Source organism: Pristis pectinata, chromosome 16 (assembly GCF_009764475.1).
Source record: "Pristis pectinata isolate sPriPec2 chromosome 16, sPriPec2.1.pri, whole genome shotgun sequence".
In the NCBI taxonomy this organism is placed as follows: Eukaryota; Metazoa; Chordata; class Chondrichthyes; order Rhinopristiformes; family Pristidae; genus Pristis; species Pristis pectinata.
The window spans coordinates 25,641,080-25,663,924 of NC_067420.1; the positions used below are offsets into that span (position 1 = coordinate 25,641,080).

A 22,845-nucleotide genomic window follows, 5' to 3' on the forward strand; every position below is an offset into this window, starting at 1 on the left:
ATCAGAAAAGAGGTAGGTAAGGTGGGGGAGGGGGGGAACGATCATGGAATCATCTTGCAGCACCAAATACGGTGAAGAAGAAGGTGGACCTGCAAACTGTAACCGCTTCGTTATAGAGTCAGTTGGTGGTGTTGGGGAGATTTGGTCAGATGCATATACATGACAAAGCAAGACATTAAATATGGATTTGTAGATGTGATGAGAACAGTGCTGAAATGGTGGATGGTTTGATCCTGGGTGGGCTGAATTGTGAAGGATGGGACTTCAGTTGGAATCCATTTGTTGGGATCATTTTCTAAGGAAAAAGATGTGGCTGTGGAAGGGAGTTTTGGTCAATACTTGATCAAAGACAAGAAGGGAAACACACTACTGAGGGTGAACAAGGCAAAAGAGATAGACAGAAACGGGAAAGCAGAGCTAAACTTCAAAGTTAATGTTTCTGGAAAAGAAGTGGTAGTTAACAGGAAATGGAAACCTCTACATTGTCCTCATTTAAAAATTTTTATCCAAATTTTTTTTGTACAAGCTTGACCCCATTTCAGTTTGTGTAGAATATAGAGGACCAGCCTTATCCTTATCCATAACTATTTGAAAAGTTGCCGAGTGAGGATCCCTGCTCCCAATTTTGTTACCATCCATGTTCATGGTTTCATATTCCATACTTCAAATAATTTTGGTAGATGTGTATTAGAAAATGGTTGTTGTCTTAACACTCAATGCCTTGGGCCTATTCTGTTAGCACAGTCAGATGTTTGCTTGTCTCTAGACATTGATTATGTCACTCTTCAATTATCTTAACTCTGGGGAATGTCTGCCAAGTTCATGCAACCTGTGTCCTTAATTTAGCCCCTAAAGGCACGTGTGTTAATGCAAGTTGTTTTAATCAGGGGTGTAGAAGCTTAATAAATTCTATGGATTTGTTTACCATGCTCAATATTACAACCTAATCTCACAATACTGAAGCACTTAATAGGAAAGATATATTGGGAGGAAGGTCTGCTAGGATGCTACCTAAATTAAGGAGTTTCTAAATAATGTTATTTTCCCAGGAAATTAGAAAGGTAAATTAATTGAAATATTCAAGAATTAACAACTGCTAAGGTAGATGGAATAAACTATTTCTGCTTCCTGGGTGTTTAGCACCAGGATACAAAATTTAAGTCTGTCAGGAATGAATTTAGCAAATGATTTTGCACACGTTGGTAGAAATTTATAACTGTTTTCCATAAATTCCATTTACTAATTTTAATTGAGATTTTTTATGATTATCAAAGTTTACGAACCATATTTTTATTTGAGGGGGGGGAGAATATAGAGTTGGATGATGGGGTGTGGGTCACAAATGTGCCTTGATCTTGATGAAAGCTCAACCAGAGTTGGTGTTTCAAGGTAGCAGACAACACCTGGAAAGCTGGCGAGTGTCTTAGCCCTGTCCCCTTGTACACAATGAAGTAGATTATTCTCTAGTAATTTGTCCCATAAACTCAGTGCTGGAAAATTGGGAATTCTATCCTCTAACAGCTGTAGAGGACAAATTGAGCAAGTCTAGTGGGCAGAGCAGACAGAGGTGGGGGTGAAGGAGGCTGGTAGGCTCAACTGTATTTACTTTAATTCAAGGTGTCTCGCAAGTAAATCGTACAAGCTTAGAGCAGCAGATAGAATTACAATGTTATAGCAGTCCGAAAAATGTGGTTGGGTGAAGGGCAGGACTGACAATTTAATGTTCTGGGGTACAGAATTTTCAGACGTGACAGGAGGGTGCAAAAGAGGAGGGGAATTTACACTTTTGATTAGGGAGAACATCACAACACTACATGGAATATCCTGGAGGGATCCTCGAACAAGGCCATATGGATGGAACTTGAGAGTAAGAGAGGACCAATCACTTTGCTGGAACTATACCATTGGCCTCCTAATTGTCAGCAGGAACAGATGTGTAAGGAAATAGCAGAAAAGTGTGAAAGCAATAGGGTTATAATAGCGGGGGTTAACTTTCCCAGTATTGATTGGAATTGCCTTAGTACAAGGGGTGCGGATGGGGCAGAACTTAAGTATGTTCAAGGTGGTTCTTTTTTGAGACAATGCGTAGATAATCCTACCAGAGGAGGCTGTATTAATTTTGGGGAATGAAACTGGGCAGGTGGTGAAAGGATCTGTTGGGGAACACTTTTGGAACAGTGACCATAATTCTGTGAGTTTCAAGGCAGTTACTGAAAGGGATAAGGTTGGTCCTCAAGTTGACATTTTAAATTGGGGGAAGGCTAATTTCAGTAGTGCAAGAGAAGACCTGGCAGAGTCGATTAAGGACAGATGTTTGCAGGTTTTTAAAAAAAAATCTGACGAGTAGAAGTCTTTTAAAAGAGTTAGCAAGAGTGCTGGGCCAGCATATTCTGGTAAGGGTTAAAGGGAAAGATGGCAAGATTAGGGAACCTTGGATGACCCGGGTTATTGAAGGCGCAGGAGACTACAAATACTGGAATCTGGAACAAAGAAATAAGCTGCTGGAAGAACTCAGTGGGCTGAGCAACATTGTGGACGCAAAGGAATGGTCAACATTTTGGGTCGAAAACCTGCATCAGATCCTGATGCAGGGTCTAGACCTGAAGCGTTGACCATCTCTTTGATCAAACTTTAAATAACCTTTGAGGTAGAGGGAGAAAAAAAGAAGCACACAATGGATATGGACAACTACAAACAAGGGAGTCCCTTGAGGAATACAGGGGTTACAAATTATCTGATTTATGAAAATCTGACTTCATGCAAATTCTCCCATACCTACTTAAAGCATTTTTCAAGCTAGTAATAATAATGAAATGTTTCATGGTATTCATTAATAACTGGATACATTATTCCATTAGTTTAATTTGGGAAGTATTAGGGTGATCATTCAATGAAATGAAAGAATAATAATAACTGTATATAAAGCAATACGATGTGGGTAGCTATAGAAAACAGACGTTCCTGACTTATGGAGAACTCTGCCTACGGACCCTTCTAAGGAACAGAACCCTTGTGTTACCTAGGGACTGCCTGTATAGAGTGTGCAGGAAAGTACTTAAAGAAATGAGGAGAGTGAAAAGAGGCTAAGAAATCTTCTGCAGATAAAATTAAGGATAATCCTAAGTCATTCTATAAGTGTATTAATAGCAAGCGGGTAGCCAGGGAAAGATTGGGTCCCCTTAGAGACCAAAGGGGTAATCTATGTGTAGAGCCAGGCGTTGTGGGTGACTTCTCATCTGTATTCACCAAAGAGAACGATGTGGAGGATGGTGAGTTTGGGGAGGGGTGTGTTGGTAGTCTGGACCATGCAAGTGTTAAGAAGGTGGAGGCATTAGATATCTTGGAATGCATAAGGATCTATCCCAGAATACTATGGGAAACAAGGGAGGATATTGTTGGGGCCCTGAGAATTTTTCCATCTTCCTTAGCCACAGGTGAGGTACCAGAAGACTGGAGGATAGCTAATGTTGTTCTTTTATTTAAGAGGAGGAGCAGGGATAAGCCAAGTAACTACAGGCTGGTGAACTTTGCATTGTTAGTTGGAAAATTATTGGCAAATTCTAAGGGACAGGACTTTAATAAAGTATTTGGCAAGGTCTGTATGATAGGCTGATCCAGAAGGTTAAGTTGTGTGAGATCCAAGGCCATCTGGCTAATTGGATTCAAAACTGGCTTGAATACAGGGTAGTGATTTGGATGTCTGTGACTAGTGGTGCACCATGCTGGACCTATATATAGTGGGAAAGGTTGTCTAAGGCTACAGCAGGATGGATCAGGTGGAAATTTGGGTGGAGCATTGGCAGATAGAATTTAATCTGGACAAGTGCAAGGTAATGCCTTGTGGGAAGTAAGACATGTATATTAGGGCAGTAAGGAATGTTGATGAACAGGGAGACCTAGGGTTCAAAGTGCATGGTTGCCTGAAAGTGGTACACAGGTCGATAGGGCGGTGAAGAAGGCATATGACATGCTTGCCATGATAGTTCAGGGCATAGAATATAGGGCATGGGACTTTATGTTGCAACTTTACACAAAACACTGGTTAGGCTGCAGCTGGAATATTGTGGTTCTGGCCATAGGATGTGATTGCGCTAGTGAGAGTGCAGAAGAGATTCACCAGGATGGTGCCTGGATTGGAGGGTGAGTTATGGGGAGACAATGGATAGGTTGGGTCTGAGCAAAGGAGGCTGAGGAGTAACCTGATGGAAGTTTATAAGATTGAGAGGCATAGATGGGTTAAATAGTCAAAATCTTTTTCCCCATGATAGGGCTATCAGGAACAAGAGGTCATGGGTTTAGGGTGAGAGAAAGGAGTTTTAAAGGGGATCCGAGGGGAAAGTTTTTTGCACAATGTTTGATATCTGGAATGTGCTGTCAGAGGAGGTGTTGGAATTGGGTCCGATTACTATGTTTAAAAGGCATTTGGGAAGACACTTAAACAGGCAAGGCATAGAAACATATGGTCCTAATGAAGGTAAATGGGATTAGTGTAGATGGTCAAAAAGGTTGTCGTGGATGTGGTGGGTCAAAGGGCCTGTTTCTGTGCTGTACGACACTCTGACTCTATGATGACTCAAGGGATTCACTGCTATTATCTGGGTACAGGTGTTTCTAGAAACTTTGCCAAGTCATAGTGGATTTATCTCTGTGCAAAAAAAAAGTCATTATTATTACCATATGATTTCTCTGCCTTCTCCAGTAGTGAGGTTAATGTTGGTTTTGGCCAGCCTGTGGATTCTGTACAAACAAGCTTGGATGATATTAGCACTACAGCATCCTCCAACTTAACACAGCATCTTTTGTTTACATCAATCCTCAGTGTAGAATATCTTCACAGAAAAGTTGATGTTAAAGGTACTCTGTGGTGCTAATTTCATCAAGGCTATTTATACAAATTTCAAGGTGTAGGGTGAGTTGACTGTGTCATTGAACTGGTAAATTATTCAACCCTGACAGTCCAGATCTTTTCAGAATAATATGATTTACTATTGATGGTTTTTTTTAAACAAACGTACATCACATATTCAAATCCCTGTTAATGTTAACTGGGAACTTGGTAGCTGAAGTCAATTTTACTGTCAATATTCCCCCTGTTCCTGAGCAATCCACTGGTTTTAGGAGTGTACCTTTTGACTTATACCATAAGTGCACGCATAGACCAGTTGTGTGGTTTGCAGTATGCGTCAATGAAGCCAGCACCTTGCTGCGTCTGCCACTCAAATTAACGGCCAAACTCCATGGGGAGCTTGACAAGGAGTAAGAGAATGGCATGCATTGTGGCTGCAAAATACCTAGTGACCAGCATTTCAGGAAATCTGGCCATTGGTACTAAACAGACTCATGGGACTAAACTGTCAGCTCCTGTTCCTGTTTTTCCTTTATTCTTAATTTGCATCACACACAGTTTATGTGACATAGTTTCACACTTGTCAATATTGCCAAACGTATCTGGAATAAATGTAACCCAAGAGCTTGGTAAAACCATCTAAAGCTCACATTGTGCTATGCATCCAGCATGCTGTTCAGAAATATACAATTATATTTGTAAAGGGTAGCATTAAACTTCAAATGAAACTTGTATCCAAGGAAAATATGTGCTGTATGATCCATGTGGATTACATCTGTGATAACCTTGACTTTATTTTGGAACTCTAAGTGACTCATGATTGAGCTTCTGAAGTTTTTTTGCTTCGTTTGCAAATAAAAACATTCCTTCAAATACAGAAGATAAATGTTAGCCCTCTGATTCCTGGCAGGTTCTGAGTATCCACTTGCCATAAATTGCTCTTAAGTCATCAATCCGCACAACATGATCTCAGTTGTAAGAAATTACTACTTGAACGTGAATAACTTTATTAGGGTTACAGTTCTATAACCACAAAATAAACATTTAAAATGCTGCTTTCTTGACACTTTTTTTTATTGTAGCGTTAAACCATATTTTTGCTTGTCATATGTTCAGATTTCCTTTCCATGCTGTTCACTCTTTATTTTAATTTGTGCTTTTGGATCCTTTCCAACCAATGTATCATGTTCTGACCAATTTTCATTCTTTTAAAGTACTTTTCAATAAAAATCATCCTGGCTTTTCCTTTCCCAGGTATATTTTTGCTTCCATCCAGGACCTCAAATCAATGTTTGCCAATGCTTACATTGAAAATTGGCACTCAAGGATTCTTTTCTGGTCTAGCAGCAACTCCAAATCTGAAGATACTAGTTCTCTTCTTGGGCAAGATCAGATAAATCTTTTCCCACTTATGGCAGGTTTTGCTGGCCTTGTGCATATAAAACTTAGCTTAATGGCCCTTATAATAGTCCTGCAAAATGAGAGTTCATCCACTTTATAATAAGGATTAATTTTGATGGATGCTAACCCTCACTGTGGGTGCAGTTGAAGTTTCTATCTCCAAGAGGGTAGCATATTATCCATGTAATCCAGGACACAGTTATTCCTGTTCCTGTAAAGCAAAGTGTGCTGGAGCAAATGTACAACAGTTAGCTTCATTGAGAACTAAAACAATTAATCCAAGGATGGAGGGCTGTAAAAATTTCAGGGGGAACAGCTGGAATTTATGATTTATCTTGTGATTTATTTGCATTAGTGCTGGGGGTTTTTTTATACATTTGTTAGTGCAGATATTATTCCTGAGGCTAGAGAACAGTATGAATTATTTGAAGGCCAATGCACACAGGTTGCACAATAAGCTAATCGTCTTTCTCAGAAGTTTTCTGCATTAGAAGCTAAGCACTAATGGGTGTTTCAAATTGTATGCAGTTTGAAGAAGCACAAGTGTTCAGTCTGTATATTCCATAGTATGAACTTGCACCCGTACCTTGCATGTTTTTGTTTAAAGTTCTGGCACAAATGCTTCACATATTAAGTAATTATGTATTGGGAAGCCTGCATTCATTGTCGTGGAATGTGGAAAACTGGCTTAGTTTAACAGCTATCTGCAATTTTTTTTGTGTGGAAGAATGTTGGGCAGAGATATATTAAGATACAACTCTACCCATTTTTTTAATGTAAAAGTCCAAAAAATATTTTTGACTCCCAGAGTTTTTAATTCATGGCATAATTTGTGTTCTTTCAGAAAGCCTTCTGAAGAAGCTGACATGGATGAAGTTATGGCAGCTACAGTTTTGACCAGTCTCTCCACCAGTCCACTGGTCCGCAGTCCGTCCTCAGGAACACACATATTGGGTAGGTTTTTAAACCTGAATGGTCTTTATGCTCAGTCAGTACTAATCATGTGGGGATGATAAAATTGTTTCTGAAATAAAATGGCTGCTTTTGCACAGCAGTTTGTCATTGACTATCAGGTGCTATCATGGTGGTTAGTTCCACTGTAGTGAAGGTGGAATTGTCCTCCATGTCTGCATTGGATAGGATGAGCTCCAAACTCTGCACAAAGGTCCATGCCTAATTCATGCCAGGTTCTTCCATGATTCTTGACTGCAAACACAGGCTTCCTAATGCATAAAACATTTCGCTGTGTGAAGTTGAGTAGGGGAGAGTGTTCATAATCACTGTTTTCCTGCAGTTCATAACCTGTCCAAATCCGAGTTCTTTGGTATCTAAAATAAAAAAGGAGAGGTTGTGATGGAAGGAATAGAACTGCACCATCTGCAGCTTCTAATTCAGAAGTGCAAGAGCTGAATGTTAGTAGGATGTGAGAATAGAGATTAGTTTGAGGATGCTATATCTTTGATTAATTCAGACCAATATAGTGATAAAGACCATCTCAGTAGTGGCAGTGCTGTCTCCTTCACAGAGATTAGGATAATTAAGGCATGCTGTCTCTGGGTGTTGCTACTTTATTCTGCAAGAAACAAAAAATTTTCCAACTTCATAAAACATTAGTCAAAGTTGGAGTACCTCATGCAGTTCTGGTCACCTCACTCTAGAAAAGATGTGCTGGAGAGGTTGCAGAAGAGATTCACCAGGATGTTGCCTGGGATAGGGCATTTCAATTATGAGAGGCTAGCCTTGTTTTACCTGGAGCAGTGGAAATTTGAGTATATAAAATTGTGAGGGGTATAGTTAGGTTAGATTACAGGAAACTATTTTCCCTATATCAGGGGTAGATAAAACTAAAGGATACAAATTTAGAGTAAAGGGTAAGAGATTTAGAGAGGATCTGAGGGGGACCTTTTTTACCCAGAGGGTGGTGAGTACCTGGAATACACTGCCTGGAAGAGTGGTGGAAGCAAAGTTGCCAACAGCATTTAAGAAGTGTTAAGACGAGCACTCGAATCGCCAAGGATAGAAGGCTGGGGCCAAGTGCTGCTAAATGGGATTAATATGGATGGGTCCCCACTGGTTGGCATGGCTTTTTTTTTCAATGCTGTGTGACTCTATCTCTCTAAGAGAGTGAAGTGCATTAGTGAGTGAAGTGCAATCTATTCCATGCGACTGCTGAGGTTGAAAAGCTGACAGTGCGCTCAAGCTGTGCGATGTGGATGGCAGCCTTACAACAGCACCAAGTGTGTGAGGATGTGGTGAAGCCTATGAATGTTATAACTGAGTTCTAATTTGATGGAGATTCTTGGTAAATGAGTGAAAACTTGTTGAATTGAGCAGCGTCTGAGCCTAGTTGTACAGTTGGGAGATATAGAATACATCTATATAGCATGTGACAGATATTCGCTTATTTGACCACATATGCAATAGCATTGCATTTCTCAGGTTTGACTTGTGAGATTGATCTCTAGGACTGTCCAACTTCACTATAAATATCCAGGTTTAATTTGGCAGAATGGAATGATCTAAAATACAATATTATATATTATCCAACCAAACTTGTACTGAATTGAACATGTACTGAATTCTTCCATGTCCTACTGGTGCTAACCCATCTCAACACATTAACAAGTGATGTACACAGAACAATTTCAAATAACTGTTGGCTTATACATGGCAACACCAGTCAGAAAATGCACCTCGCCTTTCTCTTCAAATTTTTCTGCTCTGATCTATCTTTATAATTGTTTTAATATCACTTTTTCTTCCACATTTTTGCAGTCTAGTAGTACCAGAGTTTTCCTGATGTGGAATTTTAATATTGTTCATTTAGTCATTCTATAATAAGTACTATATCAGCCCCTTTGATAGTCCAGGACTGTGTGTCAGTCTAACCCTACGCACATTACATATTTTCTTTTCTCTGGAGGTGGTCCCTTGAGTCAGGGATGACTTGGTTCCACTCCATTTCTGTGCTTCTGAGGTGGCTGATGATGTGTGTTTATATTGCAGAGATAAACTATTTAAAGAAAAAGAAAACATTCAGCCCAAAAGGCTTTGTCCTTTAATGATCGTTCAGATTTTGAAAATATCTTGCTAGTTTTATGATTAAGTCATTCTTGTAGTTTGTTTTCTTGGGAACCATTAGTTTGATTCTGCAATTGTGTTCATCGCCAACAACTATTCTAACAGATGGTTGGATCCGGATATAAATATCTTGGATGGTCCTTTTTAAGAAGGCATCAGTTTGAAAACAAAATAAACTCCTCCCCATAATTTTCTGGCCTATTTTATGGCATTACAGCTAGGCAGACATTCCATACTCTGCTAAAGTCCCTTTACTAAATTCCCACTGGGGTGGGAAAGTTTATAGCAGGATTTATCTTGTTTTTTTTTCAGCACAGCTCTAAGAAGTCCGCTAAATAGCAGCTTTGGAAAGAACTCTGGAACCAAATAGTTTTGTCCACCTTGGCTACAATAACTCATTTTATTTTGCAACTTATGGGAAGGAAATAAGAGGATTTTCATTACTTCGCATTTATTTTATGAAATATTTAATATGTATGCAAACTTCAAACTTTTTTTTATATTTGCAGTGTTTTCTAAGTGTCCCATTGCACTGTAGTAAATTCTTTGTTTCCTTTCTAGATAACTGTAAAGTATCAAAGGAGGGGCCAGCTTTATCTGTCAGCTATGGCAGCAGCACTACTAGTGGTAACTGGAGTTGGGACATTCCAAGTGACCACTCCAATCCATCTACACCATCGCCACCATTGCCAGGTGATGGCTCCAAACCCTTCCCATTATCTGGACAATCAGATGATGGTATTGATGAACCAGAAGCATCTCACTTCCTGTTTGAAGAACCTACTCCTAGGAAAAGAAAGGTTTGGTTTACTTTTTATTGCTGAACCAGATCGACTCTTTTTTATTTTGGACCTCAAAGCCACATCATTGTTATCCTTATTGCTGTTTCAATGTTGTGTTTAGCTTTTCTCTGACTGAGTCAACCACTGATTTTTTTTTAATTGACTCGGTTTGAACGTTGCAACTTTTTCTCTTGAGCTCTATGGTATTCTTCTCATTCTCTTAATAATGGTTTTGCAGCCCTGGATAAATATTGTAACTATCCCAAAACCACCTGAATTGGATGTCTTCCATCCATCCAAACTTGGTGCCTCAAATTTAGTGGATATTTTCACTTGGATAAAGAGGAATTCCAGCTGCTTGGGTTTCTTCACTCTCTCCATTCTCCTTCTGGAAGTTTTTGTATTGGTGCAACACAAAAACTTGGTAAGATGGACGTGGGTCATTTCTGTCTTTCCTCTAGTCACAGATCACAATTGTTCAGAACCTTAAATGCTGCAAAACATCCTAAGGCACTTCGTGGGAGGGAGGGATTAATTGAAAAGGAGCATTGTGATGAAAGATCTGTGGGATGGTGGGTGTCAAAGGGGAGGTTATAAGTAGGTAACAAAGCAAGATGGGGTGCATTGGAGTTCTTTAGTTCAGTGTTGTGATGGCTGAAGATGGCCATTGACGCTGGAAAGGAATGAAGGACACCTAAGTGGGTTATCTAAGCAGAGATGGGATGCTAGGAAAAGGTGGAGAACTAGAGCGGAGGGAAACAATGAAACAATTTGTCGATTAGTTTGGGATGAGGCAAATTGGATACTATTTGGCAAATGTCACCTGAAAATTATATTGGCAATGTAGAAAGGTTATTCCTGCGTCAGCTGTATTGTAGCAGGTAGAGTTCAGAAAATATCTTTAAGTGAATAACCTATGTAAGAAAGTACTTTGACAATAAGACCTTGATCTTGAATTACCTATTTTATTTGTTGAAATCCACAATTTTTGCACATTTTACTGCAAAACCTTGCTTGCCATTTTTATTTAAAAAGTCGTCATTTGATAATTTTAAAGCTTTTAGTACTTGAAGTTTCACTTTTTAGAAATTTAATTTAGATTTAGAAACTTAGGCTTTATACTAATAAAGTTCTATTAGAACAAAACTTCATTAGAAGTATGAAGTAATTTAGGAAACTGGAAAAAGTGGTAAGAATTGCTTAGTGTGCCCTACTGCATAAAAAAAAACTTTATCCATCTTCAAAGAATGTTAGATTATAAAAACAATTATGCTAACAAAGATTTAAGCTGCAGACTGTTTGTTCTTGGCAATATACATGGTGATATTGTTGGTGTGTTTTTAATTATTCTGTTCCAGAATTGCAGCCTACCTGCAAGCATTCTGGCAAGTGGAAAAACAGCACCTCAGGAAAAATTACATTGGAAGTGCAAATGCAGCTCCATTGAATTAGTAACATATTACTGACCAGATTTGAATTTTTGCATAAGTAGGGTGATGGCAGAACTTTCTTTCATCCTTCATGAACTTAAAGCCCATTCTTGCATTGATGTCCAATGAACACTATGCTTCCATTTTTTTAAAAAAGGGAAACATTACACTTGGATGTATTCTTAAAAATGAAATTAAAATGAGGTTTATTCTTGGATATTTATAAGTTATTATATTACTATTTAAATGATTCTATTTTCAGGAAAATTGAGATGTAAGTTAGCAGAATTTGACCCACTTTTTTTTTCCTCTTAAATGTTATTTTCATTTCCTAAACCATCTACACCACTCTGTCATGACTGGAAAAATGTGACTGGAATTTCCTTTTGTTAATCTACTGCCAATGCAATTTACAGTGCAGTTTTTCTTTTATAAAATTGCATCAGTAACACCCTTTTATAGTTTTTATACCAGGCTTAAATTATCTCTACATGTACACTTGAATAATTTTTTGTTTTCAGTCTTCTCTGAAAGTTTAATTTGAGGGCTAGCATTCTGGAATTGCCCCAGCAATTAATCTCTGCAGCAACCACAAAAGTATCTTGTGTTCTGGAACAAACTTAATTTCTTCTGGGTTGTTTTTTTTGGTTGCCTTTCATATTCCCTTGCAAATCTTTTGTTGACAATGGGAGGAGACTTCATTTGCTCTTTCCTGGACTAGATTAATAAGGTGGGAGGGTCTAACTGCATCTCATTGTAATCATTTTTTAAAGCAGATATCAAGCTTGTTTTACGTGGTGAGGTTAAAACTTCGCGGATCAAGAATTTTGAACATTAATGTATTATAAAGATAAAAGCTAAGATTTGTACGGACTTGAGATAAGAAAGAAGAAACAGCGAACAAAGTGTAATGCTCAATATTTTTTTTAATTCTTCAAGCAAAGGTCATTGCTTTGGGCAGAAGCCGTGTCCACCTTTCTGCTCTTTGTGCACTGTACTGTAATGCTGTGTTCTTGGGTCTAGTGTAAGTTAAGTAAGGTGCAGTGTAATGCTCTTCTTCACAAGAGTAAAAGAGCATTTAGGAATACATTTTTCTTAACATCCGTTTTCCTCACAGCCCTTCTCCATCAGAAACCCAGCCTGTCAGGGAACTCTAGAGAGCCTCGTGCTTTGCAAATGCTCTTGTTTAAGTTTGGTTTGAGGATATTGGCAGGTGGAGTAGTATAAACTAAAGTTTCCTCTTCTGCATAATTTTGGCATAGACAAATTGTGTGTGTTGTCCAAATTTGGATGAACCTAAGGCATAAATTTAAAATATCCTCCTCAAGTACTTGCAGCTGCATGTGGGCTGAAGAAATAATAACGCTTTCATATGGTTTAGTTGTTTGTAGAGTATCAGTCCTTTTCCTGCACTTCTGGAATCTGGCTTTTGTGTACATAGTGGTCCTTGAGGGAGGGTGCGTTTATACTGCACCGGGGCAGAATTGTACTTGTTTCCTGGAGGGCAACATTAGCACTATTTCCTAACACAGTAGCTTTCTTCCATTCCTGTTCTGCAAATTCATTTTAAAAATTATCCACTGAATAATTATGCTCCTCTAAATTGAACAGTGTGATGTGTAGTGCTTAAACTTGTGCTCAATGGAGTTTGGGAATGGTGCCACCAAAGGTGTAAAAGTTGAGTGTTTGTTACAAAAACAAGCCATGTTGAATTCAGTAGATTGTTTCATGTATTTGGGAAGAAAGAAGGGATTAAGAAGAGAGGCAAGATTTTCCTTGTATTTAGAGCCAGTTTCAGAGTTGTAAATTGAATCGGGATCCATACTGGCCAAATCCCTCTGCCTTTCCTACCTGTCACAAGCCCTGGTTTTCATCATTACCCGTACAGCAAAGCTGCATACAAATAGCACCTGGTGTCTGGACTGCAGTTGTATGTGAATCTTAACCAGCAAAATCTCTGTGCAATACCAGAGGAATTTCTAAAGACTGGAGGCTTGCTTTGATTTGAGGATGGTGATTGGCCCACTGAGCCTGTACACAAAGCCTGCAGTAAAGCCACTATCCTCATCTTCCCTCTCAAATGTTAGTGAGAATCAGATTGGAGACCCACTGAAGTACTTAAAGAAGATATTAAATAACGCATTATCTTGCACTTCTGCCAGCGATAACACCACAAAGAAAATTCCTGACATATTGTCGAAGAAAGATTTTCTGAAGCAGGTTGAGCCTGATAGGACTTTTATCTTTTTCTGTTCCTATGGGCTAACTTCAGTAAGACTTCCAGCAAAAAGCTTTTAAAATTATTATAATAATGATTCTCTTAGCCATTGAGGTTTTGTGCCAGGAGCGCACCTTGCTGAATTTTCCTGTGATCCTAGTTGGGATTTACTACCAATGCTTTGTTCACTTGGCTCCATCTGTTCCATTCTTGCAGAACTCCATGAAGGTCATGTTTAAATGTTTGTGGAAGAATTGTGGGAAAGTTCTAAGTACGTCATCAGGGATACAGAAACATGTACGCACACTCCACTTGGGGTAGGTTTGAATCACTAGCATTTAAAATGAGAGGCTGTGACATGGCCTCTTTTAAATTGCTACTGTATCCTTGCATTTTTGTTATTAAAATTTGAAGTATTATATCTGTATCTTGCCACCTGTACCATTTTCAGTCATCCATTGTATAGTTACATAGACTCTTAACAGACTCACTTGATGCATTCCTAAAACGTATTAATTCATTTTAAAATTAATTGTTGCCTGAGCCCAAGTGATCCAGTAGTTTCCATATTCAAAGATTATACAGTGATGTCTCCTCGCAAGGTATTTGTAATGAAGAATTCTTGTGCAATTGAAACTTGCAGTTGGAACCAGTATTATTTTGGGATGTTATTAGGAGTGTGGTCCTTCATTTCAGTCATCTGATAATTATTTGTGAATATAGTGACTTTAAGTTACTGGTCTAGCAATCCAGAGGTGAAACTAATGCCCAGTGACATGATTTTTTTTATGAGCTGAGGAAATTAAATTCATTTAATTAAATATGGAATAAATGGCTAGTATCAATAATGGTGACCACAATGTGACTGATTTCTTCCAAAACCCCATCTGGTTCATTGATGTCCTCTTTAAGGAAGGATATCTGCTATCTTTGTGTAGTCTGGCCTTTACGTACATAATTCCAGACCCATAGCAATTTGGTTAATGCCTAATTTGTAGTGAAAGTCATTCGGTTCTGTTGATCCAGGAGATTAACCAAAATACCTTTTTTTTTAAAAGAATAATGTTGGAAGGAAAGCAAGAAATATGTAGTGTAGATTTGCAAAACATATTGTAACAAATTATCCTGAATCTAAAATGCAGCAGATTGGGGGAAGGTGTTTTTACTGCTTTCACTGAAATCTTGCCATGGATGGGGCTAATATCAGCTGAAGAGTTGACATTCCAGTTTCTCTATCCCTCTTATTGCCAGCACTGACAAATAAAAACAGAGGGAGATTGGGGACATGTGGTGGGGAGAGAATGTAGAAGCTGCTGGTGCAAGATTCTGAAAGACACTAAGTACATTTAATACCCTCACAGACTAATAATTGTACCTACCACTGCCTTGATGTATTATTAAGTATTTCTGTAATGTGTTTAAATATTGTCAGCAAAATTCAAGGGTAATGCTGAAGTGTTGGAATTTAACAAGGTACTTTATTATTTCTGGACCTTTTAATATAGAAGGATTTGCATTTGTGTGCATATTAAACATCACTCCTAGTTTGTATTTGGTTACATCTATGAGCCAGTTATATGGTTTGTGACAAGAATGGGCCTTGATCAGAAATGATCTTGTAGCCAATCTTGGCACCATTTAAAGTTGGGATGTTTAAAGATTTCTCAAAAAAAAAGTATCTTAAGAGGAGGCAGGGGAAGTGAGTGACTAAAAAGAAAACTGAGGTGGTGATTAAAGATTTTGAGGAATTATTTGTAGGTAGCAAGATATAAAGCATGGAAGAGGTATTTGGTTAGGTTGGGAAGGGAGTAGGGTTAGAAAGGTGGAATTCTAGCAAACTGGCCAGAATGAGTGAAGGAATTGGGGGAGAGCAGGTACTTAACTGGGAACCAATGTACATCAACTGGCATAAGGAGGAAGGGTCAACAGAACTTAATGTAATTCAGGACACAGCAGAGTTTTGAAAATATATGGACTTAGAAAAATGAAGAGTATGTCTAGAAGTGTAGTGGAAAAAGGAAATGGAGGAATAAGCAAAAACCTTAATTTCTTGTAGTAATTATACTACAAGAAATTATACTATAGAAAACTGAAACTTGCAAATCTTTGAAGCATGGTAGGCTGTTTTTTTTTGTATATAATTAACAGTTGGTAACTCACCTCTTGAGCATGTGCTCTGTTAGTTGCAAAAGTATGACAATAGTTGACAAAGGGTGTTGTAAAATTTCTGGCAATACATCTCGTTACAGGCATAATGGTGACTCTGACCACTGTGATGGTGAAGAAGATTTCTACTACTCAGAGATTGATGTGGATGTAGATTCATTAACAGATGGTTTGAGTAGTCTTACACCAATGTCGCCAACTGCCACAATGCCACCAGTTTTTCCAAATGTGGATTCTGGATCTTCAAATCCAGCTTTAGTGAAGAGTGAAGAAAAGTTAGTGACTCCTTTGAGTCGTTCAGCCCCGACTAACTTGTATCATGTACGCACTGACCATGCTTATCAGGTAAACCATCATAAAATGTGAACACGACTAAAATTTAAGATGTCTTTGAATCCTCACTGAGTGTCACTCAATTCAAAGCTGCAGATTCTACTCTTTTAGTTGGGCTTTATTAACCATCAGATTCACTCTGAACTAAATTTTCAGTGGATCATTTCTAATTTACTAACCTCTAGTTCAACAAACAATGAAACTTAAAACAATCTCTTATGTGGAATATTTTTAATATCAGACTTCACAGATAACAGTTTACTTTTGAAATGTAGCATCTGTACCTTAAATCATTGAAATCAATGTACACAGGAGAAAGTGAGAAGTGACTAGATGATTTGTTTCAGTGGTAATTTATGAGAGAGGATTGTTGCCCAGGACATTTGGGGAAAAAGATCTGCTCTGCAAAAAAAAAAGTGCCGGGGATGTATTGAATTTATGTACTTTCACATCTCAAACAATGGCATCCTTGACTATGCAGCAGGACTCTGTTGGAGTGTCAGTGAAGACAAGGCAGTGAACTCCTAGAGGGAGGGGTTTGAACCCGCAGCCTTGTGACTTGGAGTGTCACAGCTGAAGTAAGCAGATGTTGGAGTCGGTATTTATACCATACCTTTATACTGCCTTAAACCTAGTTTAGGAAGAATTCTTGTAAAATTAGAACTCATTGGTTCAGGCAAGTATTAGTCAAAATAATCATAACTAATGTTGTAGTCATATACTCAATACTTGCTGACTCCCACTCCTCATTTTTAAAAAAAAATAGTTTAATAATCAGCTGTTAGGCAGTAGAAGCCAGCAAATCTCCACATGAATCATCCAGTTGTATCTGAAACTTCTGTTTGTTCCCTACATCATTTAGTCTTGTAATGTGACAACCTAGTTGCCTTTAAAAAGAATGTATGAACTCTGTTAGTGGTGGTTTCTGACAGACTCTCTTTAAGTCACTATTAGTTTACAGTGCCTGTTACAATTTTTTTTAGAAGCTACTGAATTGGTAGCATTCAATCCAACAGGATAGCTTTTTTAAAAAATTACAAGTTATAACCAGAGCTTGCCTATTTCATAGGTTTCTGTTTCATCAATTGATAAAGATGTACTGCCCTGTCGTTTGCTTTGGCCCTGGCATGCTAACATTTATCACGGTCACAATCTTTCTCTGCCTAGTTCAGTATTGTTGTTGAAAATTGGGTTTAATTCTGAAAATTGGGTTTGCAGCACCTGTTAAATTAGCAGGGAGACTGATGCTTAAACCATTTTTAAAATTATAATTCTAGGGCTATAGAATTTTAGATTATTACACTATACTTTAACATCTTGGATATACAAAACAATGAAGAACAGAATCGCAGGGAATGATCACCACTGTGTCACTATGAAATTTCTTTCCTGCTAGTCATTTCCTTGCTTGTGTATAGCCCAATCTGAGATTTTATTTCAAGAAACTTGGATGAAGGGCAAAGATTCATATTGGAGACTGCACCAAAATTAAAACGAAATCACTGCTTAAATTGAAAACTGTGAGTAGGGGAACTGAACTTGTGTTTCTCTATACCTTCATTACATCTGTGAATATACTTCAACAGTTCTTGCGAGTTCTAGTGGATCAGTCTTGGAACTAATCTGTGCATAGTGCAGGTGGGGTGGGAGGAAGAGAACTAGTTTGTTTGGGTATAATTTTTTTTAAAAATGCACCAATTTGGAACTTCCTTGGTTCATTGCCAGCTAGTGCACTAATCTAATCACCATACTAATTCAAGATGTCCTGGATTTGAATAAGGTTCAAGAAGGGCAACTAAAGTGATGTTTGCAATTGAATATCTTGGCAGTGATACAAATGAAACCTGAAGGTGGGGGTGAAAGTATGTTGGGTGGGATATTATTGAGAGTTTCAAGAGCCCAAATAAAAGGAAACCGAAGAAAAGTTTTAATGTGACTGCAACTCCAACCATGACATAAGTTTGCACTCCAAGGAAGGAAAACAGATGGGTTATGATTTAATTAAATCATAAAGGTTTGTGATTATATCTAGCAGTACTATATTGTTACGTAATATTTGGCATATTCAGGAGAGTGGAATGGCATTATTAGGGGGACTTGATTTCTTTTAAACTACCAGATACCACATTTGAACTTCTCTCATTTCCACACATCTGTTTCCAACCCATTGAAATTCTGCGGGTAAAATTCAAGGTAGGTTTGAAATGTATCCATTCAATATTTTCCTCACAGACTTAAGTACCTATAACAAATTGAGAATATGATTATAGAGCAGTAAACGATTCATTGTATACTTTCTCCAGTCTCTGAATTATGTTTGCAAAGACAGGAATCCACTGTGGCTTTAACAGATAAACTACAAGAAATAGAAATTTGGTGTCTTTAATAGTAGATCATATGTTAATCTTCAGTTTTATTTGTATTAATCGCACTCTCAGTCCCCTACTTCTCCCACCTCCCTCAGTGTTACCATTTCTTCACATTGCTCATGTTCCCCCTTGTTATTTCTGAGATGGACAAACTGAAAGCGTTTTGTGTTGAGAAAGACTGTGTACAAATGAATATAGGGTGGGAAAGAGGGGATGCCTCTTATTTTAATGTTCAGGTGGGATGTAGATTGTCTTTTGAAGCAGGTAGAAATGCAAGGATAGTGCTGGTTTTAACCTTGGGAAATTGGGGAAAGGAAAAGTCTCTGCAGTCGGAATGCTGGGAAAAGTTTGCATAACTTTAGTTGAACTTACTTTTAGCTTTGCTTTTCTATCCATGCAATCATGCATTTATTTTCCTATTTTCCAGGCTACAGCACCTGTGAGCATCCCTGTATCATCAAAGTTCATGCCAAATGGTTCTGGGTTCAGCATATCATTGCAGTCGCCACCTATAATTTTTAAAGGTTCACAGGTGAGTAGTGCACAATCTAATTAGCTCTCCGTCGTTCAGATGCCTACAGTGTAACCCAGACTTATGATGTAGGGTAATTACAAGGTAGTGAGCTGTTGTTGTACGACAGAACTCTTGCCTTCAAGTGCCATCACTTTTGGGGTATTACTGCCTCCTTGTGAAATTATTTAAAGAACTGACCTTGAAAGGTCCCATGAGCAGTATTGAATCAGCCTTGTACGTAGACACTGTTGGAGAAAGAAAAATATAAATAACCTGCATTTGGTGTAGGGCAGAGTCGCAGGTCATTGGGAGTGAAGCTAAGTCCAAGATTGGATGAGCCATGGTCTTAATCAATGGCAGAGCAAACTTGAGGAGACACCTCGCCTATTCTTTTGTTTGTGTTCCTGTGTTCTTAACATAGACTTGTATATAAGGGCCCCATTTTAGGAACTTTGTACACAAGGTTCCATTTTAGGCATACCTCAGCTGTCTTAAGAGCCTTACTGATTATACAGGAAACCAGGGGGACTGTATTTTAGCTCCTAAAATTGGGTGTGTTGAGATTGGATCAGAGGTTAAATTCCAGAAAACCTGAACTGAACCTGCCCACTTTCTGGTTTGAGGGATGGGTAGCCTGTCCACCTGCATGAAGTGGTTCTTTATTCCACTAATGTAATAAGCCTGCATGTTTTAATTGAATTGAGTTCACGTTTAACCACAGCTATGCTGATTTTCAAGGCTTTGGGGAATCCAGCAGCTGAAAGCAGGCTAAAAGAGCTGAATCCATGTGGCAAGTGTCTTTATGGCACTGGATGTAGACCTGGATATGGAAAAGAGTGTTTGTTTCTTGCAGGCCCATTGAGCTTGATCTGTCATCCCGCCCCAACCACAGTTTGTTTTCACCTTAACATCCCCACTACCCCATAGACACCTCAGTAATACCTCTGCCTGAGCCCTAACACATGACCTCCCATTTTCCTGCCCCATCCTCCAATCTCTGATTCTACTCCTCTCAGCCTTGAATAAACTTGATGACCCAGCTTCCCCAGCTATGGGTTAGAGAATTCCAAAGATTCACAGCCTTCATCTCTTAAATGGTTGCTTCCTTATCCTAAGCCTCTTGCTTACCTATTCTCATTGGCACCTGCCCAAAAACCTGTAGTCTATCAATGAAGCTGTCTGAGAGCATGAACCCTACTTGAAGGAACCTCTGGCTTGCTCTTTTCGCCACAGTTTTTATTTGATCAATGGTGATCAATCTCCTCCCTCCCAAAATGTTGGCAGTGGGAGATTCTGTGATGGCATAGTCAAGGGACAGTGGTTAAAATCCATACTTGTGGAGACAGTCACTGACTGGAAAGGATTTGGGTGACAATAGTGTTACATGCCATTATCAGCCCAAGCCTAAATGTTATCTTGCTACATACTCTTCAGTTTCTCAACCTTGCAAAATCTTGCACATAACCCTCCATTGGATTAAAATCCAGCTGGCTTGGACAGGAGGTAATATCTGTTTATTTTTGAGTATTTATGCCTTTTGCTTTGTTTTTAGATTTACTTGGACAGTCTTCTGTATTTGCGAGCTTTCTGCCAATAATATGCTGCAGACTTTGACAATGACTCAACTAGAGTACAATAAGGGAATTATCAATGCAAGACACAATAATTACAAAAAGGTGCATTTATATAATGCCTTTCATGAAGTCCTTATGAATTCTGTTTGCAGTCACTACTTATGGAACCAATCAAGGCTGCAACTTTGCACAGGGAAAGATGCTCTGTATATAATCTTGATTTAACATCTTGTACAAAAGGTTAGGCCTTTGAATGCAGCAATTTTTTCTTGAATGAAGTCCAGGTCAGATTCTGCACATAACATTCCAGAATGAGACTTGAATTCAGAATGTTGAGATCTAATTGCTCTTACTGAGCCATATCCTCCTCCCAAGTAATGATGACCAAAATCTACTGAACCGTATAATTGTACCTGCTTCACTTGTGTCCTTTGGGGGAGGAAATCGGATGTCCTTGCCCAGTCTGGCTTATATGTGATGCCAGACCTGCCAATCTGGTTACCTCTCAAACTCTCTGAATGGCCTAGCAAGTCACTTAGTTAAAGGTCAATTGGAGATGTACAATAAATGCTGGTCTTACCAGCCGTGCCTCAGATCCCAATTAAAATAAAGAACTGATCTGATTAAGATGACGAAAGAGTATTTGAGGAACCAAAGGGTAATGACAGTTTCCCACTGGAATTTATCATAATATCTTGATATTCTCCTCCCTCTCCCAAACAGTGTGGGGATGCTCAGGTGATTGAGCTTTATCCTTGATGACAGAGGCTTCACTTTTTTTTTGAGCCACCACTAAGTTATGTGACTTGCAGCAATCAAATCTACAGGTTATTTCCAGCATAGGCACCGAATTGATAGTGGCTCCTACAGGTCCTTGTATTAACCCTTAATGTAATGATCTTGGGCCTGCTGGAGATTGCACTTGATGTGCTATGAGAAATATTCCTATGTACATTTGGCTGCATGTAACCATCAGAGGTATGACAAATGTTTTGCTACCCTCCATCCATTCCTTCCATGTAACTAGGCCAAAATTCAGTAAAGAGGACTTGGTGATAAGGAAGTAGTCTTGTAAAGCTCATCTTAAACTCTTTCCCACAACCAGAAAGACCAGCTCTGTCACATCTGGAGCCTCTGGTCTTTTTGACAGCAGTCTGCACATCCAAGGAAGACTTGCACATTGCCCTGAGTCTTTGCCATGGGGACTTTCGGGGGAAAAAAAAATCACCTGTGCTTCTGCAGGTTGTCATCATCGCCAGTGGAACTGTACACAACCTCAAAGGATTGCTTTGTGTTGTCATCTGATTTGTGGAATCCAGGTTGGAAGTGCTCATTGTAACTTCGTTCCCATTTCCTTGAAGTTCTAGAATGGATCGCAGTGTTCTACACTAAAGACTTTTGTATATGACACTACTAAACCCTCACTGCCCTTTAGAATGCACTTTTTGACAAGTCCAGTCGTTTGCTAATTTTTTTTTGTATATCTACAAATAAAAATGTGTGAAATTGTGATTCCTGCACTCATGAGCCAGGAACCTAAAATACCTGACCCCTCGAGCTTCCACCTCCAAATCTTTATCCTCGCTCATGTTCAGTTGTTGTCCCCAAATGTCGTTTCTAAGCTGAGACATTTGAGAAGTAAAATGGTTGCAAGTACAAGCTCTGATTTTCTAGCAGCTTCTGTTACTTTCTAGTTTTGCATTCTTCTTTAATGGCTAGAGGAAGAGATGTTACAATAGTTTCTTCACAAGCGGAGTTCTTGCGTAGAAGATGTGAAGTTCTGGTTTTGCCCACAGTTAATATAGACATGCATGTTTAGCACAGACTCGCCCGCTGGCTCAGGCCTTTCTCTTTGCTAGTTCTAACAGGTTGTCTGGCATCCCTTCTCAAGATTTTTGCCCTTGCCACTTATTTGATTGCAAGTGGTTGGACATTAGTGAGAGCATTTTCAAAGTTCTCCTTTCCCTTGTGCTTGCTAACTCACAACTAAGTACAAAGAAAATGAGATTTTTTTTTATTCCTGTGACCTGTTAGTAAAGGTGCTCAGAAAGATGGGGAGTATTTTTAATGCAATGGCCCATGGAATTGACAGAATAGGGATGAACTTGACATCAAGTCAGTGCAAATTATA

The 22,845-nt window shown here is 38.7% G+C and overlaps 1 protein-coding gene across 6 annotated transcripts in view; it reads left to right on the plus strand.

Annotated features, from left to right (window-relative positions):
* LOC127578797 (zinc finger protein 704-like) overlaps nt 1-22,845 on the plus strand; it is a 97,265-nt gene that overhangs the window by 69,328 nt on the left and 5,092 nt on the right. For all 6 annotated transcript variants that reach the window (XM_052031255.1, XM_052031254.1, XM_052031257.1 and 3 more), the window contains 5 exons: nt 7,092-7,201; nt 9,890-10,128; nt 13,975-14,075; nt 16,008-16,269; nt 19,054-19,158. In XM_052031255.1, coding sequence (XP_051887215.1) covers nt 7,092-7,201; nt 9,890-10,128; nt 13,975-14,075; nt 16,008-16,269; nt 19,054-19,158 — 817 coding nt within the window. The remainder of the gene's footprint in view (nt 1-7,091; nt 7,202-9,889; nt 10,129-13,974; nt 14,076-16,007; nt 16,270-19,053; nt 19,159-22,845) is intronic.